At 42.7% G+C, this 21,168-nt stretch overlaps 1 protein-coding gene across 9 annotated transcripts in view; it reads left to right on the forward strand.

Annotated features, from left to right (window-relative positions):
• The window catches only part of RAD51B (RAD51 paralog B), an 848,991-nt gene that overhangs the window by 624,039 nt on the left and 203,784 nt on the right, over positions 1–21,168 (forward strand). For 6 of the 9 annotated variants that reach the window (XM_025392668.1, XM_025392661.1, XM_025392662.1 and 3 more), the window contains exon 10: positions 5,592–5,670. In XM_025392668.1, coding sequence (XP_025248453.1) covers positions 5,592–5,670 — 79 coding nt within the window. Of the gene's footprint in view, positions 1–5,591; positions 5,671–7,948; positions 8,146–15,146; positions 15,591–21,168 lie in introns of those variants that run through there. The other 3 variants (XM_025392666.1, XM_025392667.1, XM_025392669.1) reach the window with 3 other exon arrangements.

Raw genomic sequence — 21,168 nt, forward strand, 5'->3', positions numbered from 1 at the left:
CAAAGAATTGGTGGATAGTTGGATCAATTAATCGAAACAGAGTCTCACTATGTTGCCCAGGCTGGTCTCAAACTCCTAACCTCAAGCAGTCCTCCTGCCTCAACCTCCCAAAGTGCTGAGATTACAGGCCCGACCCCTCCAGAGAATTTTAAAATATGGGGGATCCCTTACCTTGCAAGGATAGGTAAAGAGAGGAGAAAGTGTATTTGTTCCAGTGCAGTTAAAGCTGAGCTGGTCTGATATGAAGGAAATATTCAAGAAGAAACAATTTGGCTATTTGTGGGAGATGGGATTAACCGCCCACATACCACATACCTACCACATGGAGCCCCAGGCTTTCTGAGCCACATATGTCTACACTCATTCTTGCTCAGTTATATATTTCTGTAAACCCCCAGACTTCCAAAGCCAGCCTTCACACATTGCACACAGGTTTGAGTGTGATCAGAATTTTTCAGTAGGGCCCTGTTGTTTTACTAAGTAGCTAGGCCTCCCTGCAGGGTATCATGTATTGAAGAAGATAGAATGATACTTGAAAACTGCCTAAGTCAGACAATGATTAGAACTCCCCAGATTTATAGAATGGCTGAACATCTGAACCAGCACAACCTAAATTATCTGCTGGGGGTTGTCTGCTTTAGAAGAGGATAGTTTATAGTTTGAATGGCAGAAGGGTCATGGGGCATTAATTTGGATCAAAAATAGGGAGGAATCTGTATGTATCTACAAAGATACATGGCAAGCATCACTTTTTTTCCTGAAATATATTGGGCTAGAAAGCTAATTTACACTTCCCCTCACTAGTATATAATACAACAGAATCTTCAGGTTAGAAAACTCAAAAGCAATATGCATCTAGTAGTATATACTAGTATATAATACTAGCATATAATATTACAGAATCTTCAGGTTAGAAAACTCATAGTAAAAGCAATATGCATCTTCACTCCAGTCCTCTTACCATGATGTTTGCATTGACGTGTTTGTGGTCATGGATTGCTTTGGACCTCCAACCACCTTCTTGTTTGTCATTTTTTCTTTCGGAATTTGGGCCCCAATCCAAACACATTGCATCAGGCATGGTTTGCTGGGTGAGGAGGAGAGCAGGACTATCACCTCCCTTGTTCTACATACTATATCTCCATTGATGTAACCTGAGAACATGCTAGATTTTTGAGAATTACATCTCACAGCTGACTAATATTGAACTATAGTTAACCAACATTCCATTTTCTGGATGCTGAATTTCATTTTGCCTGTTCCATAATGAATCATTGGTGCTCTGTTCTCAAGGACAAGGCCTTTCATTTAGTTCAATAAAATTGCATTCCAATCAATGTGTAGGATTTGTTCCAACATTCTAACCAAATTGAGATTTGTTTTGATATCATGATTATCTAATCTAATATATGAACTCTTTCTCTTAATATTTCTCTAAATCTTCTGTTACCTTCCCATCAGTTCAGCATCTCATCAGTGGGTTTAGTTACATGATTCACAAGTCCAAATATCACTTCTTCAGTGAGATCTCATGATACTCTATCCAAAATTGATGCCCCCACCTCCAATCCAATATACTTCCTATATTCTTTATCTGCTCTTTTCATCCATTGCATGGATACTCATCGAACATAACATTTTTATTTATTTATTTTGTACTTCTTATATTTCTTTAGAATGTAAGCTGTATTAGAGGAGCAGTTTCTGTAAGTTCTATTCCCTGCTGGATTTCATATTTGTTGTATGGGTGTGTTTGAATACATCAGCAATATCATTCAAATCAGTAAGACCAAGCTAGAATGCAGTACAATCTACTAGAGGTTGCTGCCCCTCACCAGGTTACTACTGACCTTTTGGTCACTCATAAGTCCACTTAATGGTATTAGCACCCAGCTCAACTTATCTTCACTTTATCCAGAAGGCTATCAAGAGAGTTTGTCACATTTTTTGCTGAAATCAGATATTTTGTGTTGGTGGTAGCCCTCTGATCTATCAATCTGGAAGTTCTTTTCCAAAGAAAGGAAATGGAATTCATCTGACATAACTTATCACTTCCTTTTTCTAACTGCACACAGATCATCCTTTTGATGACTCATTTTAAATCCTGCTCCAGAAGGACAGTGTGTTAATCAGTGACCTGTCCAAACTCTTTGATTTCCGGCAGGGAGGTCCCTCCAGGTGTGAGATCCTTTTGGCTGGGGTTCAGGGCTTGTTCATAGACTGGCTATTAGAAGGTGGAGTTAGCACCACAGAGTTGGAAGGCTTAGGCTTAGATGCCATTCTTGTGTCGCACTGGAATATTACATTCTTTTTTTGTGGGTCTCAGCTTCTGCAGTGCATAATATAAAAATGGTATTATTTTTTAAAACATAGCATGATTCTTTATTTATTGCTATTTACACCCTTTTGGTTTCATGTCTAGTTGCTACATACAGACAACAAAGATCTGAGATTTTTTATATGTTTAGTTTATTTTTACTGCTGTTTAGATCTAAAGGATTTACATTTATCTTATCCATTTCCTTTTTTCCCACTCTTTCTGACACAGCTGTAGTTTAGGCCCTTATCATCTCATCACTGAATTATTGGCGTCGCCTCCTAACTGGCCCCACATCTCCCATCTCTTGCTTCTCCATCTTAGACTTTTCAATCAGGCTAATTGCCTAGAACCTGGCTACTCAAAATGTGGTCTGTGAACCACAGCATCAGCATCTCTTGGGAGCCTGTTAGAAATGTAGACTCTCTCAGGCTCCACTCAAAACGTACAGAATCAGAATGTGTAGGTCAACAGGACCCACAGTGATGCAAACCCACATTAAAATCGAGAACCACCATCTTTTCTTCTCCCATGCCATTCCCCTTCTAAGGGGTATCCTTAAAATTCACATTGAACCGGGCTGGGCGCGATGGCTCACGCCTGTAATCCCAGCACTTTGGGAGGCCGAGGCGGGTGGATCACGAGGTCTGGAGATCGAGACCATCCTGGTTAACACGGTGAAACCCCGTCTCTACTAAAAAATACAAAAAAATCAGCTGGGTGTGGTGGTGGGCGCCTGTAGTCCCAGCTACTCGGGAGGCTGAGGCAGGAGAATGGTATGAACCCGGGAGGCAGAGCTTGCAGTGAGCCGAGATTGTGCCACTGCACTCCAGCATAGGCAACAGAGCTAGACTCCGTCTCAAAAAAATAAAAAATAAAAAATAAAATAAATTCACTTTGAACCATCTCCAAACTATCTCAGGCAGAAAGGATCCACCTTAATCTTCAAATGAGATATTTTTGACATGAAAGTGTAAATGCCTACCTTTACTTTCTTCTCATTGGTTCTGAGAATGATTAACTAGTTTATCTAGATAACTTTAGAACATTTGTAAAAATTACTGCGATTCAACTGGAGACTTTCTTCTGGTAGAAGCCAACTGATATATTGTTGTTTGGTGAGTGAGGGTTAAGGGAACCATATGTGATGGGTTAGTTGGAAATGTTCCTATTATTTATTATGAATTTATTTTGTGTTTGACACAGTGACAGGTATTTTGCATACTTAATTTAATCCTCATAATAATCCCACTTGGGAAGGTGTTTTTATCAACATTTTACATGTGAGGAAACTGAGACTTAACAAATTTAGGTTGTCCAGAGTCACAGTTTTGGTTAGAGTTCAGGCTGCACTGTAGTAACAAAGATAAAAATACAGTGGTTGAGACAAGTTGCTCTGCCCTGAGAGGACTGGTGACCCCGAGTGGGAGACACTGATGCTCTCTGAAGCCACCCAGCTTCCCTCTCTCATCCTGCCTTGTCATCCCCACAGTGTTGTCCACACCCATTTGCTTGGATCTGGTTCCTGCCTTGGGAAGGGTGAAAGGGAAAGTGAAGAGCACGCAGTTTTCTTATGAAAACATAATCCAGAGGTTCTACCTGTCATTTGTACTCACATTCTGCTAGTAAAGGCTTGGTCACATAGCCACACCTACTTGCAAAAGAAGCAGAGAAATGTGGAAACTTGGGGAGTTATTTAGTAAAGGGAAGAGGGGGAATGGCTACTAGAGGAAAATTGTAGGCTCTGCCATAAGCTCCTAGCCGATGAGTGGAAGAGCTAGATTCCAAGCCCATGACTAAAACCTGTGATCTTTCCATCACATTTTTCCACCACTTCTCATACTTGACAGCAAATATTTGTTGAATTGAGATAGGCTAAGGTATTATATATAAGCCTTTTGATTATTTGAAATAGTTTCTTCTTTCTCCCTTGCCTCCCTGATTACCTATACAGTTCAGGGTTCAAACTGTCCCTGTTTCTGATAATGTTTTTTTTAATTTGTAAAACAGGAAACTGATGTTAATCTTCCTTCAGTAGAAATACTGTAATAAAATAATCCACCAATTATTAGAGGTTCTGTAAACCATATGAGATGTGATAATAGCTTAACGATACTGATCTTTTAAATGACCAGATAACCATCTCCTTTAAAATAAGTGTTGTCTTAGGAAAATGCCATTGCTGAAAACATGTTTTGATATTTTGGCTGGTATATCAGTTAACTCTTGCTGTACTAATGCTTCATGACTCCACCACCAAAATCTCAAAGGCATGCAGCGATATTTAATTTGTGTATCTGTAGGTCTCCTGGGGGTCAACTCTTTAGCTTAAGCCTTCCTGGCCAGCTCTGTTTCAGGTATGTATTGCCCTCCTTCTGAGATAACAGACTAGCATGGACATACTTTTCTCTGACGATGGCACAAATGTTAAGAGAACAACTAGAAATACTTGAGGCTTTTTGAGGCCTCGGCTGGGAACTGGCACAACCTGTGTCATGCCACCTGGCAAGTCGTATGCCCAAACCCACAATCAAGGGCCATGGGAAATGCTGTACACCTTAAGTAAGAGAAAATGTAGTCACGTAGTAAAGGATTTGGTGAAGGACCAGAGCCAACAAAGAAACCTTCAATTGCTTTGCCTTTCACAAGTTATTTTGAATATTTGCAGTGATAGTAAATCTTTTAAAGGTACCTTTGAATTTTTTTAGTAAAACGGCTAAGTTTATAAATAAAATTAAAGAATCAAGCTAGGTTTATTTTTAGGCAGAAAGGTAGCTATTTAAGCATGTGTTATAAAATAATGAGGCTTATTTCTAGAAGAATTGATTCAAGAATATGGCTTTTGATGGCAGAATAGTTGGAATAAATGTACAGCCTTTTAAGGTGACCACTTTGAAAGGATAACACTCATTTAAATATTGGGTTATAAAAATTCTTTTTTAATAAGGCTTGTTACTTATAATCCTATGTTACCACTTTGTCTCAAAGTGGGAAGGGGATGTTATAAAATAATGAGACTTATTTCCAGAAGAATTGATTCAGGAATATGGCATTTGATGGTAGAATAGTTGGGATAAGTGTATAGCCTTTTAAGGTGACCACTTTGAAAGGGTAGCACTCATTTAAACATTGGGTTATAAAATTTTTTTTTTTTAAATAAGCCTTGTGACTTATAGTCCTATGTTACCACTTTGTCTCAAAGTGGGAAGGGGACTGAATAGAGGCCCATCCCTGATCCTTTGACTAATCCTAGAAAAATGTGCTTTATGTGCAGATTCTTATTGCCAAGTCCCCTCTGGCTCCCTTCACCTCATTTGTCTACACCATCAAGGAGGAAGGCCTGGTTCTTCAAGGTAAGATCCTTGGATTAAGCCATTTCTTTCAGCTGATTATGCTCAGTGCTGCCCATTGCTAGTGGTAATTACTGCTATGGTTCTGATAGAAGCTAGCTCTAGACAGAATCAAAAGCCAAGATGCATTGGCCAGTGATATTTACCCTAATGAGAGCAAGAGATCAGCAGTTGTGGCAAGAATTTGACAGAGAAGATTGAGGTAGGGCTGAAGGAGACCTACAGAATTTCCTAACAGAATGAGACAATCAAAACATGAGGATCAAACCAAGAAAGCTCGGAATTGCTACCACCCCATTCCTCTTTGCAGATCCTATGGCATGAAGTGGGCAATTATTCTGACACCAGCGGGGAGGTGAGGAGCCAATGCTGCCCCAGAGCCCTCTTGCTTAACAAGCTGAAGAACCGTCCGGGTTGGCAGCCTCTGGGGCACAATATCATGACTCCATGAGCCCTACTTCCCTGACTCCTTCTGGTTATCCTGTTTCCTTTTCCTGTCCTGTCCTGACATGGTCTTCCTGCTGGGGACCAGACCTTTAGGACCTGCACCTTGTGACATGAGCCCAGGACTTAGAAGGAGCTGAGTTCTTGCTTAGGGTAGAGCACCCTGAGGCCATGTCCTGGAACTCACTGATCTACAATGGCGGTTCATTTCTAGATGCTAGATACGCCAGTGGTTAGGAAAGGCACCGGAATGCAGGTCTTTCCAGAAAATAATTAACATAAAGGGGTAAATTCAAGCACTGTTAGAAGAGTCAGCCCACAAGATCAGATGTCCAAAACTGCTTTGCGGATGAGGAAGGATCCACACAGAAGTGCTCAGGATACACATCTGTCCCCCGCTGTTGAGCAGGAGACCCCACCCACAGAGATGCTTAAGTGAATATCTGGCCTCACCCCAGAGGAGCATATTGTCACTGCTGTCCATGGGAGAAGGCCTGCCCTGAAGGATTTATAAGTTAAGTATTTTTCCCAGGTTTGTGAAACAGGGCAGTCCCTGTAATTTCCCCATGGAGATACATTGCATTACAAAGACCTAGCAAGGATTATGTGGGGCAGGCTGGGGAGTTCATGCTTCTAACTAAGGAACAGGCTGCAGCCTTCCCTTTCCTTCCCCTTCTAAAATGTCTGCTTCTTAATGGACTCACAAAGCAGCATGTTTGTTTGGTGCAGCTGAGCTCCACAGCGGGGACTCTCAGGTCCACAAAATTTGGGGTGAGAACTACAACCTTTGGCTCTTAGCCTTTGACTTATGCTATCCAAGTTCCTTGGTAAATATTTTTTTTTACAATTGCAAATAGTGTTTTCTGACAAAAGAGCAGAGATTTTAAGACCAGATTAAGCAAAGCAAACAGCAGGCCTCTTTGTTACATACTCTCTAAGGGTGTATAACTAATAAGCAATCAGAAAGCTGGACTTTTATTTACCCAGTACACAGGGTGGCATTCAGCTCTTCATTTTTAGAGGCTTTCGTAAAAGATTAGAAGTGTAGTAAGTAGCAAATTTAGATGAAGATTTCAAGAAATTCTATGGAAGACTACAAGATAATTTCAGGAGGAAAAGAGTTTGTTCTGCTCAGATGACCTGTATGAAGAGCCTTGATGTGATACATGCACCCTGATCACTAGGCATTTTGTTAAATAGCATTTCTAAGCCTGGTCAAATTTGGATAACTTTTGGGATAATATTTGTGAGAACAAGAGTCACTGAGTTGCCTCTCTAATGCTCATTGCTAAGATCATGATTTTAAGAGGGAAGAGAAAGTTATTTAGAGAAAGTAGAGCCTGGAAATACAATGAATTGGTAGAGGTTAAAAAAAAACTGCAAGGAATGACTTTTCGAAAAAGTTGGAAAACAGGGGAGAAAGTGGATCACTAAAGGAGGCTGACCTGGAGCTGTGTCTAGGAAAGATAAAAATTCAGGAAAATGTCTTATGATTCAAGAACAACAACCAATAAGTAAAATGCTTGGTTGGGAGACCTTAGAACCTCACCTGGGTGCTTTCTAAGTTGTTTTCTCTCTCCCACTCCCCCAAGCTACACATCCCTCTCTGAGGTTTCCCAGAAGCAGTGGAGCACCTCTGCTTTTACCAGCAATGCCCCTGAAAACAAACCTCTTGACACGCCCCGCCTTCTTGCTGTGTGCTCCCAAAGACTTTGGGAAAACAAAAAATGCGGGTCCCCAGAAAATGCAGGTCCCTCCTTTATTAGAAAGAACCTTTGGATTTTGCTTTCAGCTTTGTTATGATCTTGAGAAAATATCTGGGCCTTGATTTTGTCAGCTGGAAAATGAAAACATTAACCTTGATTCAAGGCTTTGAAAACTGTCGCAACCCATTGGTGGGTCATGAAGTGAAACTGATGAATCACAACCGGCATTTGAAAACCGAGAGAGAGAGAAGACAGAAGAAAGAGAGAAGAAAAAATACCAGATTATGTCACACATATTGTATCATTTCATAAAATATTTCTTGTGTGAGTGTGTGTTTGTGAATGTGCGCACACTATGGGTTTCTGTGGGGGCCGCAGCATAAAACGTTTTTCTTACATGGATTGTTGTAACCAGCCTGCAGCATCTCCAACAGCCTTGTCATATCAGCTTTGTCCGATCCTCCTAGGCAAGGATGTACTCATCATTCCCTTAGCTCAGCCCAGTTGTACCCTTGAGATCGCCACATACTGTATCATCAAAGCTAATTTTTCCCCCTTCTTACCAGATGACTGAACTAAAAGACACCTGCACGATTCCCCAGGTTTAAAGCAAAGAAACCCTTGGTCCCTGGGTGGAAAACTTGGAAAGTTACCGTCAGTCAAGGCCAAGTAGCTTTCCTTCCATGAGGAGTTGCACCGGCAGGTGAGCCCCGAGTTGGTGTGGAGGTTGGCACCTGGAGCTCTGGGTGGGATATGCAGCCTATGTCCAGGGACTTAGAGACAGACAGGGCAACTCCTGTGCTGCCAACTAGAAGGGAGACCGCCAGCCACTGTGGCTGACATTTGGTCTTCAATAGAGCCGCCTGGATGGTGGAAACAAGCCCACCACACCGGCTACCTGTGGGGGTAGGGAATGATCCCTCGGTACCTTTTATCCCTTAGCAAGCCCCAAGATGCCTACTGGCCTGCTAGCCAGGAGATTTTATAATACCTGAAGAACTCCTGAGTGCCAAGCAGAGGGAGGGAATAAAAGGTGAGGGCAGAATTCGATTTACCAGCTCCACAGGCCATTTCCCTCACCGGTTCTCAAGGATTAGGATGCTGAGAACAGTCAGCAACTGGGGGCCTTCTACCCTTTCGTCCCCTTTGTTCACTGGGATGGGAAGGACAATAAAGCGGCAGGCTGGAGAGACTGAGGGGCTGGTTAGAGATTTCTCAGGCTGCTTTTTGAAACACTTGAAGGAGCCGGTCCATGCTATTGTTGTAGTAAAATAGAAAGCGGAACTATTCTCTTTTTGCAAAAAGAAGAAGAAGAAGAAAAAGAAAGAAAGAAAAAGTAAATGAAAGAACCCCCCTCCTCCCAGCATCTTCAGGAGGCCTCAACTCAGGCCATTAACATGGTAATACCATCCTGTTTGCATCTTCTTTGTCTGTCCAGCGTTTGTCTGGGATCCTGGCCTCTGGATGCTGGGCCCTGGATGCTGGAAATACTTAGGCCCCAAAGGAGAGGGAGCTCACAGCCACCAGTTTCCTGAGGGTTTGGACTCTGAGAGGGGGCTAGATCCCAGGCAGAGAGTTGAGCCTCTCTGTGCAATGAAGTGGGAAAGGCAGAGGTAGGAGGGGATCTCATGAATCCATTTTTCCTTTGGTCCCCAGAGTTCACCATGCAAGTCTCAGTGCCTGCCAAGTGAAAAAGCTTAGCGGTTTGGCTAGCTTCTTAGAGTGATGCTCAGGTGTGCTGGGGCCTAGTGGAGAGGGAAGAGCAGGAGTTGGTTCTGGGAATCAGCTTTAATGGTGTGTGCCCACAGAAGCACCTGGCAACAGAAAGGAAAGGGAGTTTACAGTGAACTCCAGGCTGACGCACGTCTCCTCTGGTCATGTCCTTTGTTCCCCTGGCAAGCCTCAAATGTTGTGCCACCCAGAACACAGCTGGGACTCAAGGCCAGGAATAAAGATTCTGTCATTGAAAGCAGCTGGGCCGTGTCGCTGGCACTGCAGGAGGCCTAGAGGAAAACCCAGGTCCCAGCTCTCTGGGAGCCCTCCTAGTTTTCAGGGGCTCATAGGCACAAACACCTGCAGACTTGGGGAAACAGAACCTAAGGAAGGGGAGGCCCAGGGGAATGAAGGGTTGATCTAGCACAGCCTCCCCTTTACTCCTTTCCACAGGGATCTGGGGAGGATTTGTAAAAGAAAAGCCAGGTTGTTTGGAACAGGACAGAAGATAGTGGCTTAGTTCCCCAGTAAGACAGAAGCGTGTTTTTTATACCATTTTTGCAAAATCAAAGTCAGGTATGACAGGTTGAATTTGGATCCTGACGCTGTTGTCTATCCGTGTAGGTTTAAATGAGCAGCATAAACCGTGGAGTGGGAGCTGGGGAGACCGGGGCACCGTGAGACAGGTCCAGAGAAAGTGCTGGAAATGAAATTAGTTTCCCATATCTCCAACCACTTGGCATAGGGTGGCAGAAGAAAACAGAAAACAAAGCAACAGTGATCCTTTTTAGAGCTGAAAAGCTATGTGCCTCATCTTTCTTGATTTGCTTTTGCAATCAAGAACGGTTTGATCACCTTTTGAAACGTATCAGGAAAGGCATTAATCTCTTCTGTTTGTTCCCTTGTCACAAACTTGCGTTAAGTTTTCCCACCCTGTTTTTTCAGTCACTGAGCCAACTGGATGATTTACTGAAAAAAATTTCCCCGCAAATACCACCCCCTGAGTTCATCCGATTTCGGTTTGAATCAGTAACCTATCAAAATGTTGTATGCTGCTGGACTCAAAGTGACCCAGAAGATTCTCAATTTATTTCCATCCAGGTACAGAGGTGTCTGCATGGTAAATACCACCTCCGCACCTGGCACAGCCTGGCATTCTTGTGGGAGCCTGGGCAAAGAGCCCTGGAACTCAATGGAGCAAAGAGAGTGAACTCCTCTCCCAGAGGTCATGGAGAAGAAGGCAGAGCAGACCGGCCACATTGTCCCCAGTCTGCCCGGTGCCACTGCAGCCTCAGAAAGTTTGTCTAGGCCAAGGCGCTGACCTTTGCTGCTTCTGCCTGCCTCTTAGTGTGGGGCCTCCCCGGGAGATGAGAAAGGAGAGGAAGGACTCCCATCTGCTCAGTTCTCTTCTCCCCTGTCCACATTCACTTTACACCCCCTCCCTCCGTGACATCTTCCCATACAGGCTCTCTGCTTTGTTTACTTTTTTTTTTCTGGCAGTTAGCCTTGAAGAGAGATTTTACAATATTTGGAAATATTTTATAATATATGAAAAAATATTTTAAATACAGAACAGCACAGAAAATCATAAAAGAAAACAGGTGAATCTAACACCCCAAATAAACAAATACTAAAATTTTGTCCCATTTGTTTCAGATTTTTTTTTTTTTTAATTACAGGAATGAAACTTGACAAACTTTAGGACTCCTTTGTACCTATTCCTGGTCCATTCCCTCCTCATCCCACATTCCTCCACAAAAGTGAAAACTCTCCAGAGTTCGGTCTACATCTTTCCTCTCCGTTCTTAAAAATGTTTCTACATGTGTGTGAATCCACACATAGTACAACGATTGATTTTGAGTGCATTCTGAAATTTGCATAAATGGTTTATTGTACAGGATTTCACAACTTGCTTTTGTTGCTTAACATTGTTTTTGTAATATAGCCACGTGATACACAGGTCACATGATACACAGGCCACGTGATACACAGGTCCTGCTCTTTCATCTTAGATATCCACATCTATTCAGTGTGTGAATATACCACGTTACCCACTCCTCTACTTATGGAAATTTTGATTATTCTTAACAGTTTTATTACGTGTTTCTTCATATTTAGGTATGAGGGTTTCACTAGGTATATATAAAAAACGAAATGGCTGGTCAGAGTGTCTGCACGTTTTCATTTTTACTGTATTTTCCCAAATTGCTCTCCAAAGACTTTTACCAGCGTACACTCGTTCTGGAGATAGTGGACCAATTTCTCTGCAGCCTCGTATAATCATAAGTTTGTTGTCATCTTTCCACAGGCAGTCTTCTCATGCCTTCTTTAGGGATGTGCTGCACTCTAGCCTGAGTGACAGAGCAAAACCCCATCTCTCTCTCTTAAAAAAAGTCCTCATTTCCCTAAAGTTAACTATGGAATACTTCCCAGAAAGCGAGCTTTTAATCTCATCCATCACCCTGATTCTCACTTGAGGGAACTGAGTTCCAGAAAGGTAAAGTAATGTTCACTGCCTCAAAACTGGGTTTGTAGCCCTTTCTAAGCCCTCAGCCTGGGCTCCTAAGATTTTAGAAAATCAGAAGTGGGTTTGGGCTCTCTCATCTTCCATCATGGCAGCCCCTGTGGCAACTTACCTCTCAGGCTTCATGAGCCTCTGTTGAGATAGTTTCAGGCCTGTCCTGAAATTTGAATCTGGAAATTCTAAGCTAAAATGGATTGGTCATACTGATATAATAATCCTTCAACAAAGTCCCTGAGTGCAGTTCAATTATAAGTTTGGCCAGGTGTAACTATAACCTAAACTAACAGTGGTATACATGATAGAGATGTACTACTTCCTCATGTCGTGCTGAGGAGGAACGCAGTCCAGAGCTGGCATGGCAGCTCAGCTCTACATGTCTATCCAAGAGTCCAGACCATTGGCTTTTTGCTCTGTCACACCTAGGATGTTGCCATTACCATGGTCAAGAATGGTTCAGCATCATGCCCTCCATCCCAGTAGCAGGATGTGCATGAGATAGAGAATGATGGTGGGAGGGAAAGCACCCCCCTTCCCTTGGGACATTAACCAGAAGTTATATACATTATTTCTGTTTATATGATGTTGGCCAGTCTGTAAATATATGATCAGAAAGGCTAAAAATGTAGCCATTAATCTGGGTGGCCATATACCCAGCTAAATTTTGGGAGTTCTGTTATCATGAGAAAAGAAAAGAAAATGAATATTCGGTGACACAGCCCTTTCTGAGGAGCCCAGTTGCAGAGATTAGGTGCAATAGTACAGACTTAAGGGCTGGGCTTGTTGCATAATAGAGTTATACTCTTAAAATGCAGCATAAATATTGTATGTATTAAAAAGTGCCATCCGGACCTGCTTTGGTTCCAGACTCTAAAGTAGAAGAGAAAGGGTATCACTTCACCAAGGGTCAGCACCCAAAAATCTTGTTCTGCCCACCCAAAACAGAATCTCCAGGAAGGAATTTTGGTATGTGTTTTGCTTTTATGCAGTATGCAAGAAAGAAACTTCAGTGAGAGCTACTGTTGCTTATAGCACAAGGCAGGGCATGAACTTGGATCCAAACTCATAGACCAAACACTTTTTTTTCCCAAAATGTTTTTCCTGTCTCTACTTTTTAAAAAAATATGAAACAAAATGTCAGTTGGAATAACATTATAGAGAAAAACTTTATTCCAAGGCCTGGACTGTAGTTAGACTGGATTTACATTCCTATTTTAGAACCTGGAAGCCACTTGGCTATCTTTGCAGAGTTAACAATTTGCATTTACAAAAATGGCCAGGTAAGAGTACCAAAATATGTTAAATCAATTCAGGTTGTTGATTTTCTTTGAAAGTCTCTTCCAAAGAACTTCATGTTCTTTCTGGAATATGATTTAAGCTGCATTTCAGTGAGTTCAGTTCAGCAAATATTTGTCGAGCATCTATTGTTCACAAAGCATGGTGCTCGGGGTCAAGGGATATAAGGCTGAAAAAAAAAAAAAAAAAAAAAGGTCCCTTCCTTTTAGTAGCCCAGAATCTAGTTAGGAGAGATGTAGTTAAATAAGTTTAATCAAAAGCAAACTGTGATACCTATTACCAAGGTTCAAACAGTGGAATATAGAAGGATAAAGGAGGTAGACTCATTCCAACTGGGATGACTGAGGAAGGCTCCTGAGAGTACGTGGGACTGGGACTGGACTTCAGCTTGTGAATGCTGACAAAAACCACATTCCATTGTCTCTTGACAGAAGCCAATTTCTTTTGCTATTTGAGGATAGATTCAGGGACACTGGGGAATGCTGATTAGTTCCATCACTAATGCTGATTAGTGGTGAATGTTGAATCATGCTGACTAATGTGTTCTAAATGGATTGACTCAACAATAAAGGGAACGTTGAGAGTCGAGAGTTCAGATCCTGAATTTCACTGATGAAGTGTAAATCACTTCGCCATTTAGTACTTAATTTTTTTGTCAATTAAAATGTGCTCGTGGGTGAGAATCCCATAAGTCATCTTGACCCATGAGGGCTTCAGAAACTTCAAGGATAACAGACAGCTTAACAGTGACTACCAGGACAGGCTTATGCAACCTTGGGTTATTCATAGTGCACACAGAGTCAGAACACCCATCACATGCCCCTTGCCAGCCATGCGAAACTTCTGTTTCCTCACACATGCCATGAGAACTGACAAACAGTGCACTGAACTCACAAAACCCGACAAATAGAGGAGCTTTTGAAAAATCTTCCTATCTACCTACTGGGGTGTCTGTGTCTTTCTACAACAAATGTCGCCACAGAACTAAGGGCTTGCATTGCAGACACAGCTCTTTCTCTCTTTTGACATCTCCCCAGCTAGACTGCTTGAGAACCTGGCCTTCCATGTCCAGATGTTTACTGAATTCTGAAGGCCCCCCAAAGAGCCCAAGTTCTTTTGTTGCTCTCCAAATCATTTCCCACAGAGACTGACCAATGTCCTGAAGGAGCCCTTCAATAGGGAGGATAAATGAAGGCAGATGAAGACATGACCCCCTGAGGCTTACCCACATCCACTCGAACAAAGGGTCTGAGGCACAACCTTGTAAGGAGTGTTCTGGTCAGCAGCGTCCCTATGCGAGGCCAAGTCTCCCCTACAGGGCTGCTTTCAATGGCTACCATCATAGTGGAAGTATTGGGCATTTGTTAAGGGCTGTGGTGTGCTAGGTATAGCACAAAACATCTAAATCATGCTCCCCTTCCTTTGTGAGGGCTTCCTGGCTACAGATGGCAGCTGGCTTTCTCAGGGGAAACTCGGGGGTCATAGAGAAAGCTGAAGAGGGGTGCTTGCTTCTGTGGATGACCTCTTCCCGCCCAGCGCAGTGACACTCCCCTTTTGTCTATAGCTATCCTTAGTCAAGCCAGGGCTGCAGGACCCTAACCCACCCTTCTGCTGTGTTTCTGGGTCTCTGGTTTGCGAGGCCAGTGGCTCTGTGGGTGATAGGTATGGAAGAGGACCGCTGTTGGAGGAAAGTTCCAATTAGGTTGCTGGTGGGATGTTAGTGCATTTCATAACATTTTTTTTTTTTTTCCAAACTTACTTTCTCTCTCTCTCTCTCTTTTTTTTTTTTTTTCCTTTAGGCCAACAGAGGCCATAGGGATACTGTGACCTTTGTCTAGAGTTGATGGGGGTGTGATTTGTGAAATAAAACAGGACCGTACTGCTTGGAAGAAGGAAACGGAAGCTGACATAATGGGGATTAATTAGTTGATTGCTGTTGAGATGGTAACAGATTTGCTCCTAAACCATTGAGCTAGCGATTTCAGACCTAGCAGGGAAGGTGAAGATGAAGAAGCCTTTGTTCAGGTCTCTAGATGTGTAGGGCTGAGGGCTTTGCCGCCATGGGATGTCAACAGCCATAATAATAATTTGCACTTATATAGCACCTTTCAACCAGGCACCTCAAAGCGGTTTAACCACATTAATTAATTAAAGCCCACAATCCCCCTGGGGAGAGGAGGAGGATGACTAACAAGATTTGTAATTACAGGAGCGAACATTTCCGAATAAAGTATTGTCTACCAAATAAAAAGAGTAGGTGTAAAGGAATTGGGATCTCCAAATAGTAACCAATTCAGAAATGAAATCATGGAATGATGTGGGAGGTTGGGGGCGGGCATGGGCACGGGGGTCGACTCTGTGTCAGAGGGAGGTCGATGGGCTCAGAATTCACTGACAGGTTCAGATCCAGCCGAGAAGTGGAGCATGTATGGTATTAGTGGCATTTGAAGGTCATTAGTGGCATAACTATTGTAGTGTAAATTCAAGTTTCATTGGTATATTGTGTATAGCCCTGCAGAACAAAGAGTGAGACTCATGCAGTATTTAATAAAGGATGAAATGATTTCTTTAGATTTAAAGCCCAAAGCTGGGCCAGTCAATTAGCAAATAAATCAATTGGTGACCCGTAGGATAATTTAGTCGTTTCCAGTAGAACACCCAGCCTACACGTTCCTACTGCCATGAGGCTCTGATTGAAGCATCAGGCTGGGTTCAGGGCAAGTCTGGGGTCTTTAGCCCCTTCAAAGCCAGGCATTAAATCTTTCCAGCCTTTGGCCTTGCTTACCCAGGTTGTTATTGACCTCAAGCTATCCTCTGTAGAATCATGTTGTACCTGCTCCTCCATCAGAGATTTTTAGTGCATTGAGGGCTAGAATCAAGTCTCCTCCTATTTCATGTCTCCTATGAGTGCCCAGCAGAGTGCTGTGCACCAAGTAGGTACATATTGATGAAGAATGATGAAGAATGACTGAGTCCTTTAAGCACTCAGGATTTGTTGAGCGCATACCAAGTATTCAGGTGAAGCTTGAAAACAAAGCTCAATGTGTGCCTGCCCTCCAAAAATGTACTCCAAGGAATGGGAAAAGATTTACAAACTATTAACTATAATATAAAGCAGAATCACATCCAAGCCCGGGGCAGCAAGGGCAATGGGAAGAGCATCTTATTCAGCTGGAGTGAATCAGGGAAGGTATTGGTGTGCTGAGCATTGGAAGGCAAGAAGAATTTGGGTAGACCTGGAAGAGGCAGAACAGGCAGATGTCCCAGGCTGTGACTATGTGTGTGACCCTCTGAGTGAGGTACATTTTGAGAACTTGGGATGTTCAATAGAATGTTGGTGAAAACCAAGATGAGTTTTCGCATTTAATCAGGAAACGTACATTTCCTATGGATTCTTATGACATGAATTGGTTAATTTCGAGCATCAAGGGATTATTTGAGAAGTTGGAGGTGAGGTTCAGGGTACACTACTCCAAACTCCGGCACGTTGGCCTTGAAAAAATAGCAGAAGCAGGAAGGCCATTTTCACCTTCCCCTCGCCCCTCCTCTCCTGAAGCAGGTTGTAAAATGTTCATTCCTAAAGTGTTCACTCTCTACCCAGAGGAAAGGAATATTCTTATCTCTGAAGACACGGGGACAGAGAATAATCTGAACAAACAGGCCTTGCTCAATTTCCCCCAGTTTATTCCCATTAGATCATACTCTTTAGTCCTCCAATCATACTTCTGCATGACTATCTACTCTTCATCAAACTTAAGTATGAAAATACACAGATTTCCCTGGTTTGGGGGCGGGGTTTTTTGTTTTGTTTTGTTTTTTGTTTTTGTTTGTTTGTTTTCCAGAGTCTCACTCTGGCTCCCAGTCTGGAGTACAGCGGTGCAATCACAGCTTACTGCAGCCTCAACCTCCCAGGCTCAAGTGATACTCCAACCTCAGCCTCCCAAGTAGCTGGGACCACAGATGGGTGGCATCACCACACCTGGCTAATTTTTTATTTTTTGTAGAGACAGGGTCTCCACTGTGTTGCCCAGGCTGGTCTTGAACTCCTGGGCTTAAGTGATCCTCCAGGCTCAAGCCACCTTCCCAGCTCAGCCTCCCAAAGTGCTGGGATTACAGGCATGAGCCACTATGCCCAGCCAGGTCTTCATTTCTAAAGGTTCTCATATCACGTAAAACTTATATTAAATAAATTTTTATGCTTTTCTCTTGTAAATCTTGTTGTTGTTGTTGTTGCTGTTGTTGTTGTTGTTGTTTGAGATGGAGTCTCGCTCTGTCGCCCAGGTTGGAGTGCAGTGGCGCGATCTTGGCCTACTGTAACCTCTGCCTCCCAGGTTCAAGCAATTCTCCTGCCTCAGCCTCCCATGTAGCCAGGATTACAGGCATGTGCCACCATGTGCAGCTAACTTTTGTACTTTTTTTAGTAGAGACAGAGTTTCACCATGTTGGCCAGGCTGGTCTCGAACTCCTGTCCTCAGGAGATCTGCCCGCTTGGCCTCCCAAAGTGCTGGGATTACAGGTGTGAGCCTGGCCTTCTCTTGTAAATCTGTCTTTTGTCATGGGGGCCTTGGCCATGAACCTTGCAATGGTTAAGGAAAAGATATTACTTTTTCTCCTGTGCAGTTTCTGGTGCCCAATATGGGGTGACTGAGATACCCCACTCATTCTGGATCTTGCAAATGAGATCCTGGGGCAACTGACAAAAAGCTGGAAAAGTAAGAATTCTAATCAAACTCAGCTCTTCCAGATCTCTGTCTGTAGTGCTTGGTCAAGAGAGAAAAATTTCTCCTTGTCCCTTCCTTCCCAAATTCAGATTAGCAGGAGAAAAAAACAAAACAAAACATGTCTATATTGTGACTCCCTGGCTAAATCTGCCTTTAAGATACTCATTTGATATTGATCCTTTCCCTCCCAGGGACTGCTGTCTCTTTCCTTGTTTGTCTCAATTTCTGTCCTGATAACTTGGTTTGATTTTCTCCCTGTTGGGGCATACAAGCTGTCTTGAGTTCCCCAACCAACTTCAGGGGAGGGAACTCAAGAATATGGCTGGACAGAAATGTGGGTTGCACCCTATTTCCAGCTATCCTGCCAACTATTGCCAGCTCTTGGGGAGTTTGTTTGTATCTTTCTTTTGACTCTCTTTGGGGGTGGTTCTGGATTTGGGAGGGCTGCACTCTCTTTTAAGAACCCCTTCTTAACACATGGTGAAGTCATAAAAGGCTCTTTGGTTTTGGTTGAGTCACTTAGTAGGTACTTTCAGTTTAAAAGAAGAAAAAAGTAAATGTGTATGTTTTGTTAATCTGTGTTTTGTTATAGTGCTCTCAGCCACGAACCTTGAGATGGGTGAGGAAAATATATTACTTTTCTTCCCTTACATTGAGCAAGATGCTGTCTGTTCTCTGCAGCTCCTAATTTGTTCTCTCTTCACTTCCATTGTCTGCCAAGAAAAAAAAAAAAGCTAAATTGTTCACACATTAAAATGGATCACTCACAAGTGTCTGAAAAAAGCAAGAGGAAGACATATCCTAATCCCAAATGTCAAAAATTAAGTGGCTCCTCCTTGAAACTACCTTTTTGACCCCAAGAAACACTAAGAGAGTGCCCTATACCCAGTGTTTGACAAATCAATACAGTACTCTCCTGCCCAAGGCCCTGCAGGCCTTCACCACAAACCATGCTGCAGGGACAGGACCTAAGCACTGCCTCTGATACGGAGCACTTGCTGTGTGTCTGACACACACTTTACATACACAATCTTCTCTAATGCTTCTAGGACTCTAACAAGGTAGAATTTTGTATTATTCCTTCTCTACAGATGAGGAACTGAAGCAAGAGAGGTTCAGTCTGTCACTGGAAAGGATGAAATGTGGATTTGAACTCAGGCAAATGAGTTTTCAGGCAAAAGAGAGGATTGAACTCAGGCAAAAGAGAGGATTTCTACTCTCTTTTCTCTCTCATCCCTTGCCCATGTAATATTTCTGTTCACAACTCTTATTCATCCTCAGTTCACTAAAGTACTCAGCACAATACTACACACACAATAGTAAAGAACTTGTGAATATTTTCTAAATAAAAGAATCACCAGGAACAATGCTAGTAGTTTGATCTTTTACTCTGGGCAGTGATGCTCAGAATATAGCAGAGGCTCCATCACTGCCTTCTCCTGTCATTTTTAATGATCAGAAGACATGCACAGGAAAGTTGCCCGAGGAAATGTTCACAAGAAAGGACACAGGTAGCATTCTTCCCCACAGACTGATAATCTGCCAAGCTGGTACCACCTATGAGATGCTAGTGTGGCATCTTGTATCATTAATTACTTTTACTGAAAGTAAAAGTAATGATGCAATTCAGAGATATTTTAGGGGGGGGTGTATGTGTGTGTGTATCAAAGTTCAACTTTGTCTCCCTAATCCTGCTAGCCTTCTGGCTATTCTGTTAAGGTATTGCAGTCCTGATGAAGATTCAGAAATGTGTGGTCCCTGTCAGCCTACAGGGTGAACATTTTGGATTAACCCAGAGAGCCTTGAACTCTGTGCATAATGTCTTTTAGGTTGTGGGTTGTGAACAAAGCAAAATGACCGCTCAGAGACAGGGTTGTAAAAGTTTGTCCAGCAAAACCAGGATTGCCAAATGAGAATTCTGGAAAGGGAGGATAAGGATTAGGTAATGGGAGAAAAGTGAGTGAAGGCAAGGAGAAGTGCAAAATATCTGATTCTAGCCTAAAAACTGGTCTTGGAAACATTTGGAAGGGTCATTTTTTCCAAGTTTTATTTTCAATATCATCACCATCACTTTTATCCTGTGGCTGTGAAAGGACTTTCTTCGTTCCACTCCAGAATTCAAAGAGGCTTCTTTTGCACAAATGGAGGGAAGGCACTCATCACACTTCTCAGCCAAACATCCTAAGTGTGAGAGAAAACACACTGCCTACTTCTGAATTTCAGTGAGGGCAGGGTTCAGAGAGAACACATGTTTTCCAAAACTCCAAATAGATCTGCTAGGAGAGGAAACCAATAAATCACTAGACAGAAGTCAGGACACATTTGGTTTTGTTGCCTATCAAACAGTCCCCTCAAATCTCAGTGACTTGCAAAATCCATGCATGTCTGAGACTCTCCAGACAAGCTCTCCTCCATGTGTGACTGAATATTGCATTTCAGTATTAACATGCACTGCCACAGTTGCCACAGTAGGGGAAGGGAGAGGTGGATAGGGGGAGACAGAGAAGAAAGTAAGAAAGAAAGAGAGAGAGATTGAGCACTGATAATTAAGTCCTTCCCTCAAAAAATGATATACATTCCTTCTACTTTCCTGGCCATGCAGCCATGCAGCCACTCCTAACTTCTAAGAGGCAGGAAGGTACCACTTCCTCCATGTTCTGAAGGAAAGGGGAACTGGATATTGGTGAACACCTATAATGTTTGGCATGCACAGCTATACCCAGTGGGCTTGCAAATGTTTCCTTCTTCCATATTCATGCTTATATATACCTTTCTCTCAGATTACCTGGCGTACATCAAAGATGTATGGGGTAGTGTTAAGGAAGACCAAACAGTTTTGCAGCCTATTTTAGTCCACAGGTGACCTTTTGAAATAGAGGGGTAGCCAGGAAAGACCAGTTAACTCTGGTACTTTTCCTCTAGAACTTTCAGACGCAAGTAACTCTGGGAAGGGATAGTGGGTTCAAGGGAGCCATGGCCTGATAGATAGAACAACTAATTTTGAGTGACCCCAGACCATCATGCCTTGTGTGAAAAGACTTTTGGAAATGTGCCCTTCCATTTCCATTCTGCCACTTTTTACTAGACATGATGCACGTTC

Source organism: Theropithecus gelada, chromosome 7b (assembly GCF_003255815.1).
Source record: "Theropithecus gelada isolate Dixy chromosome 7b, Tgel_1.0, whole genome shotgun sequence".
NCBI lineage: Eukaryota > Metazoa > Chordata > Mammalia > Primates > Cercopithecidae > Theropithecus > Theropithecus gelada.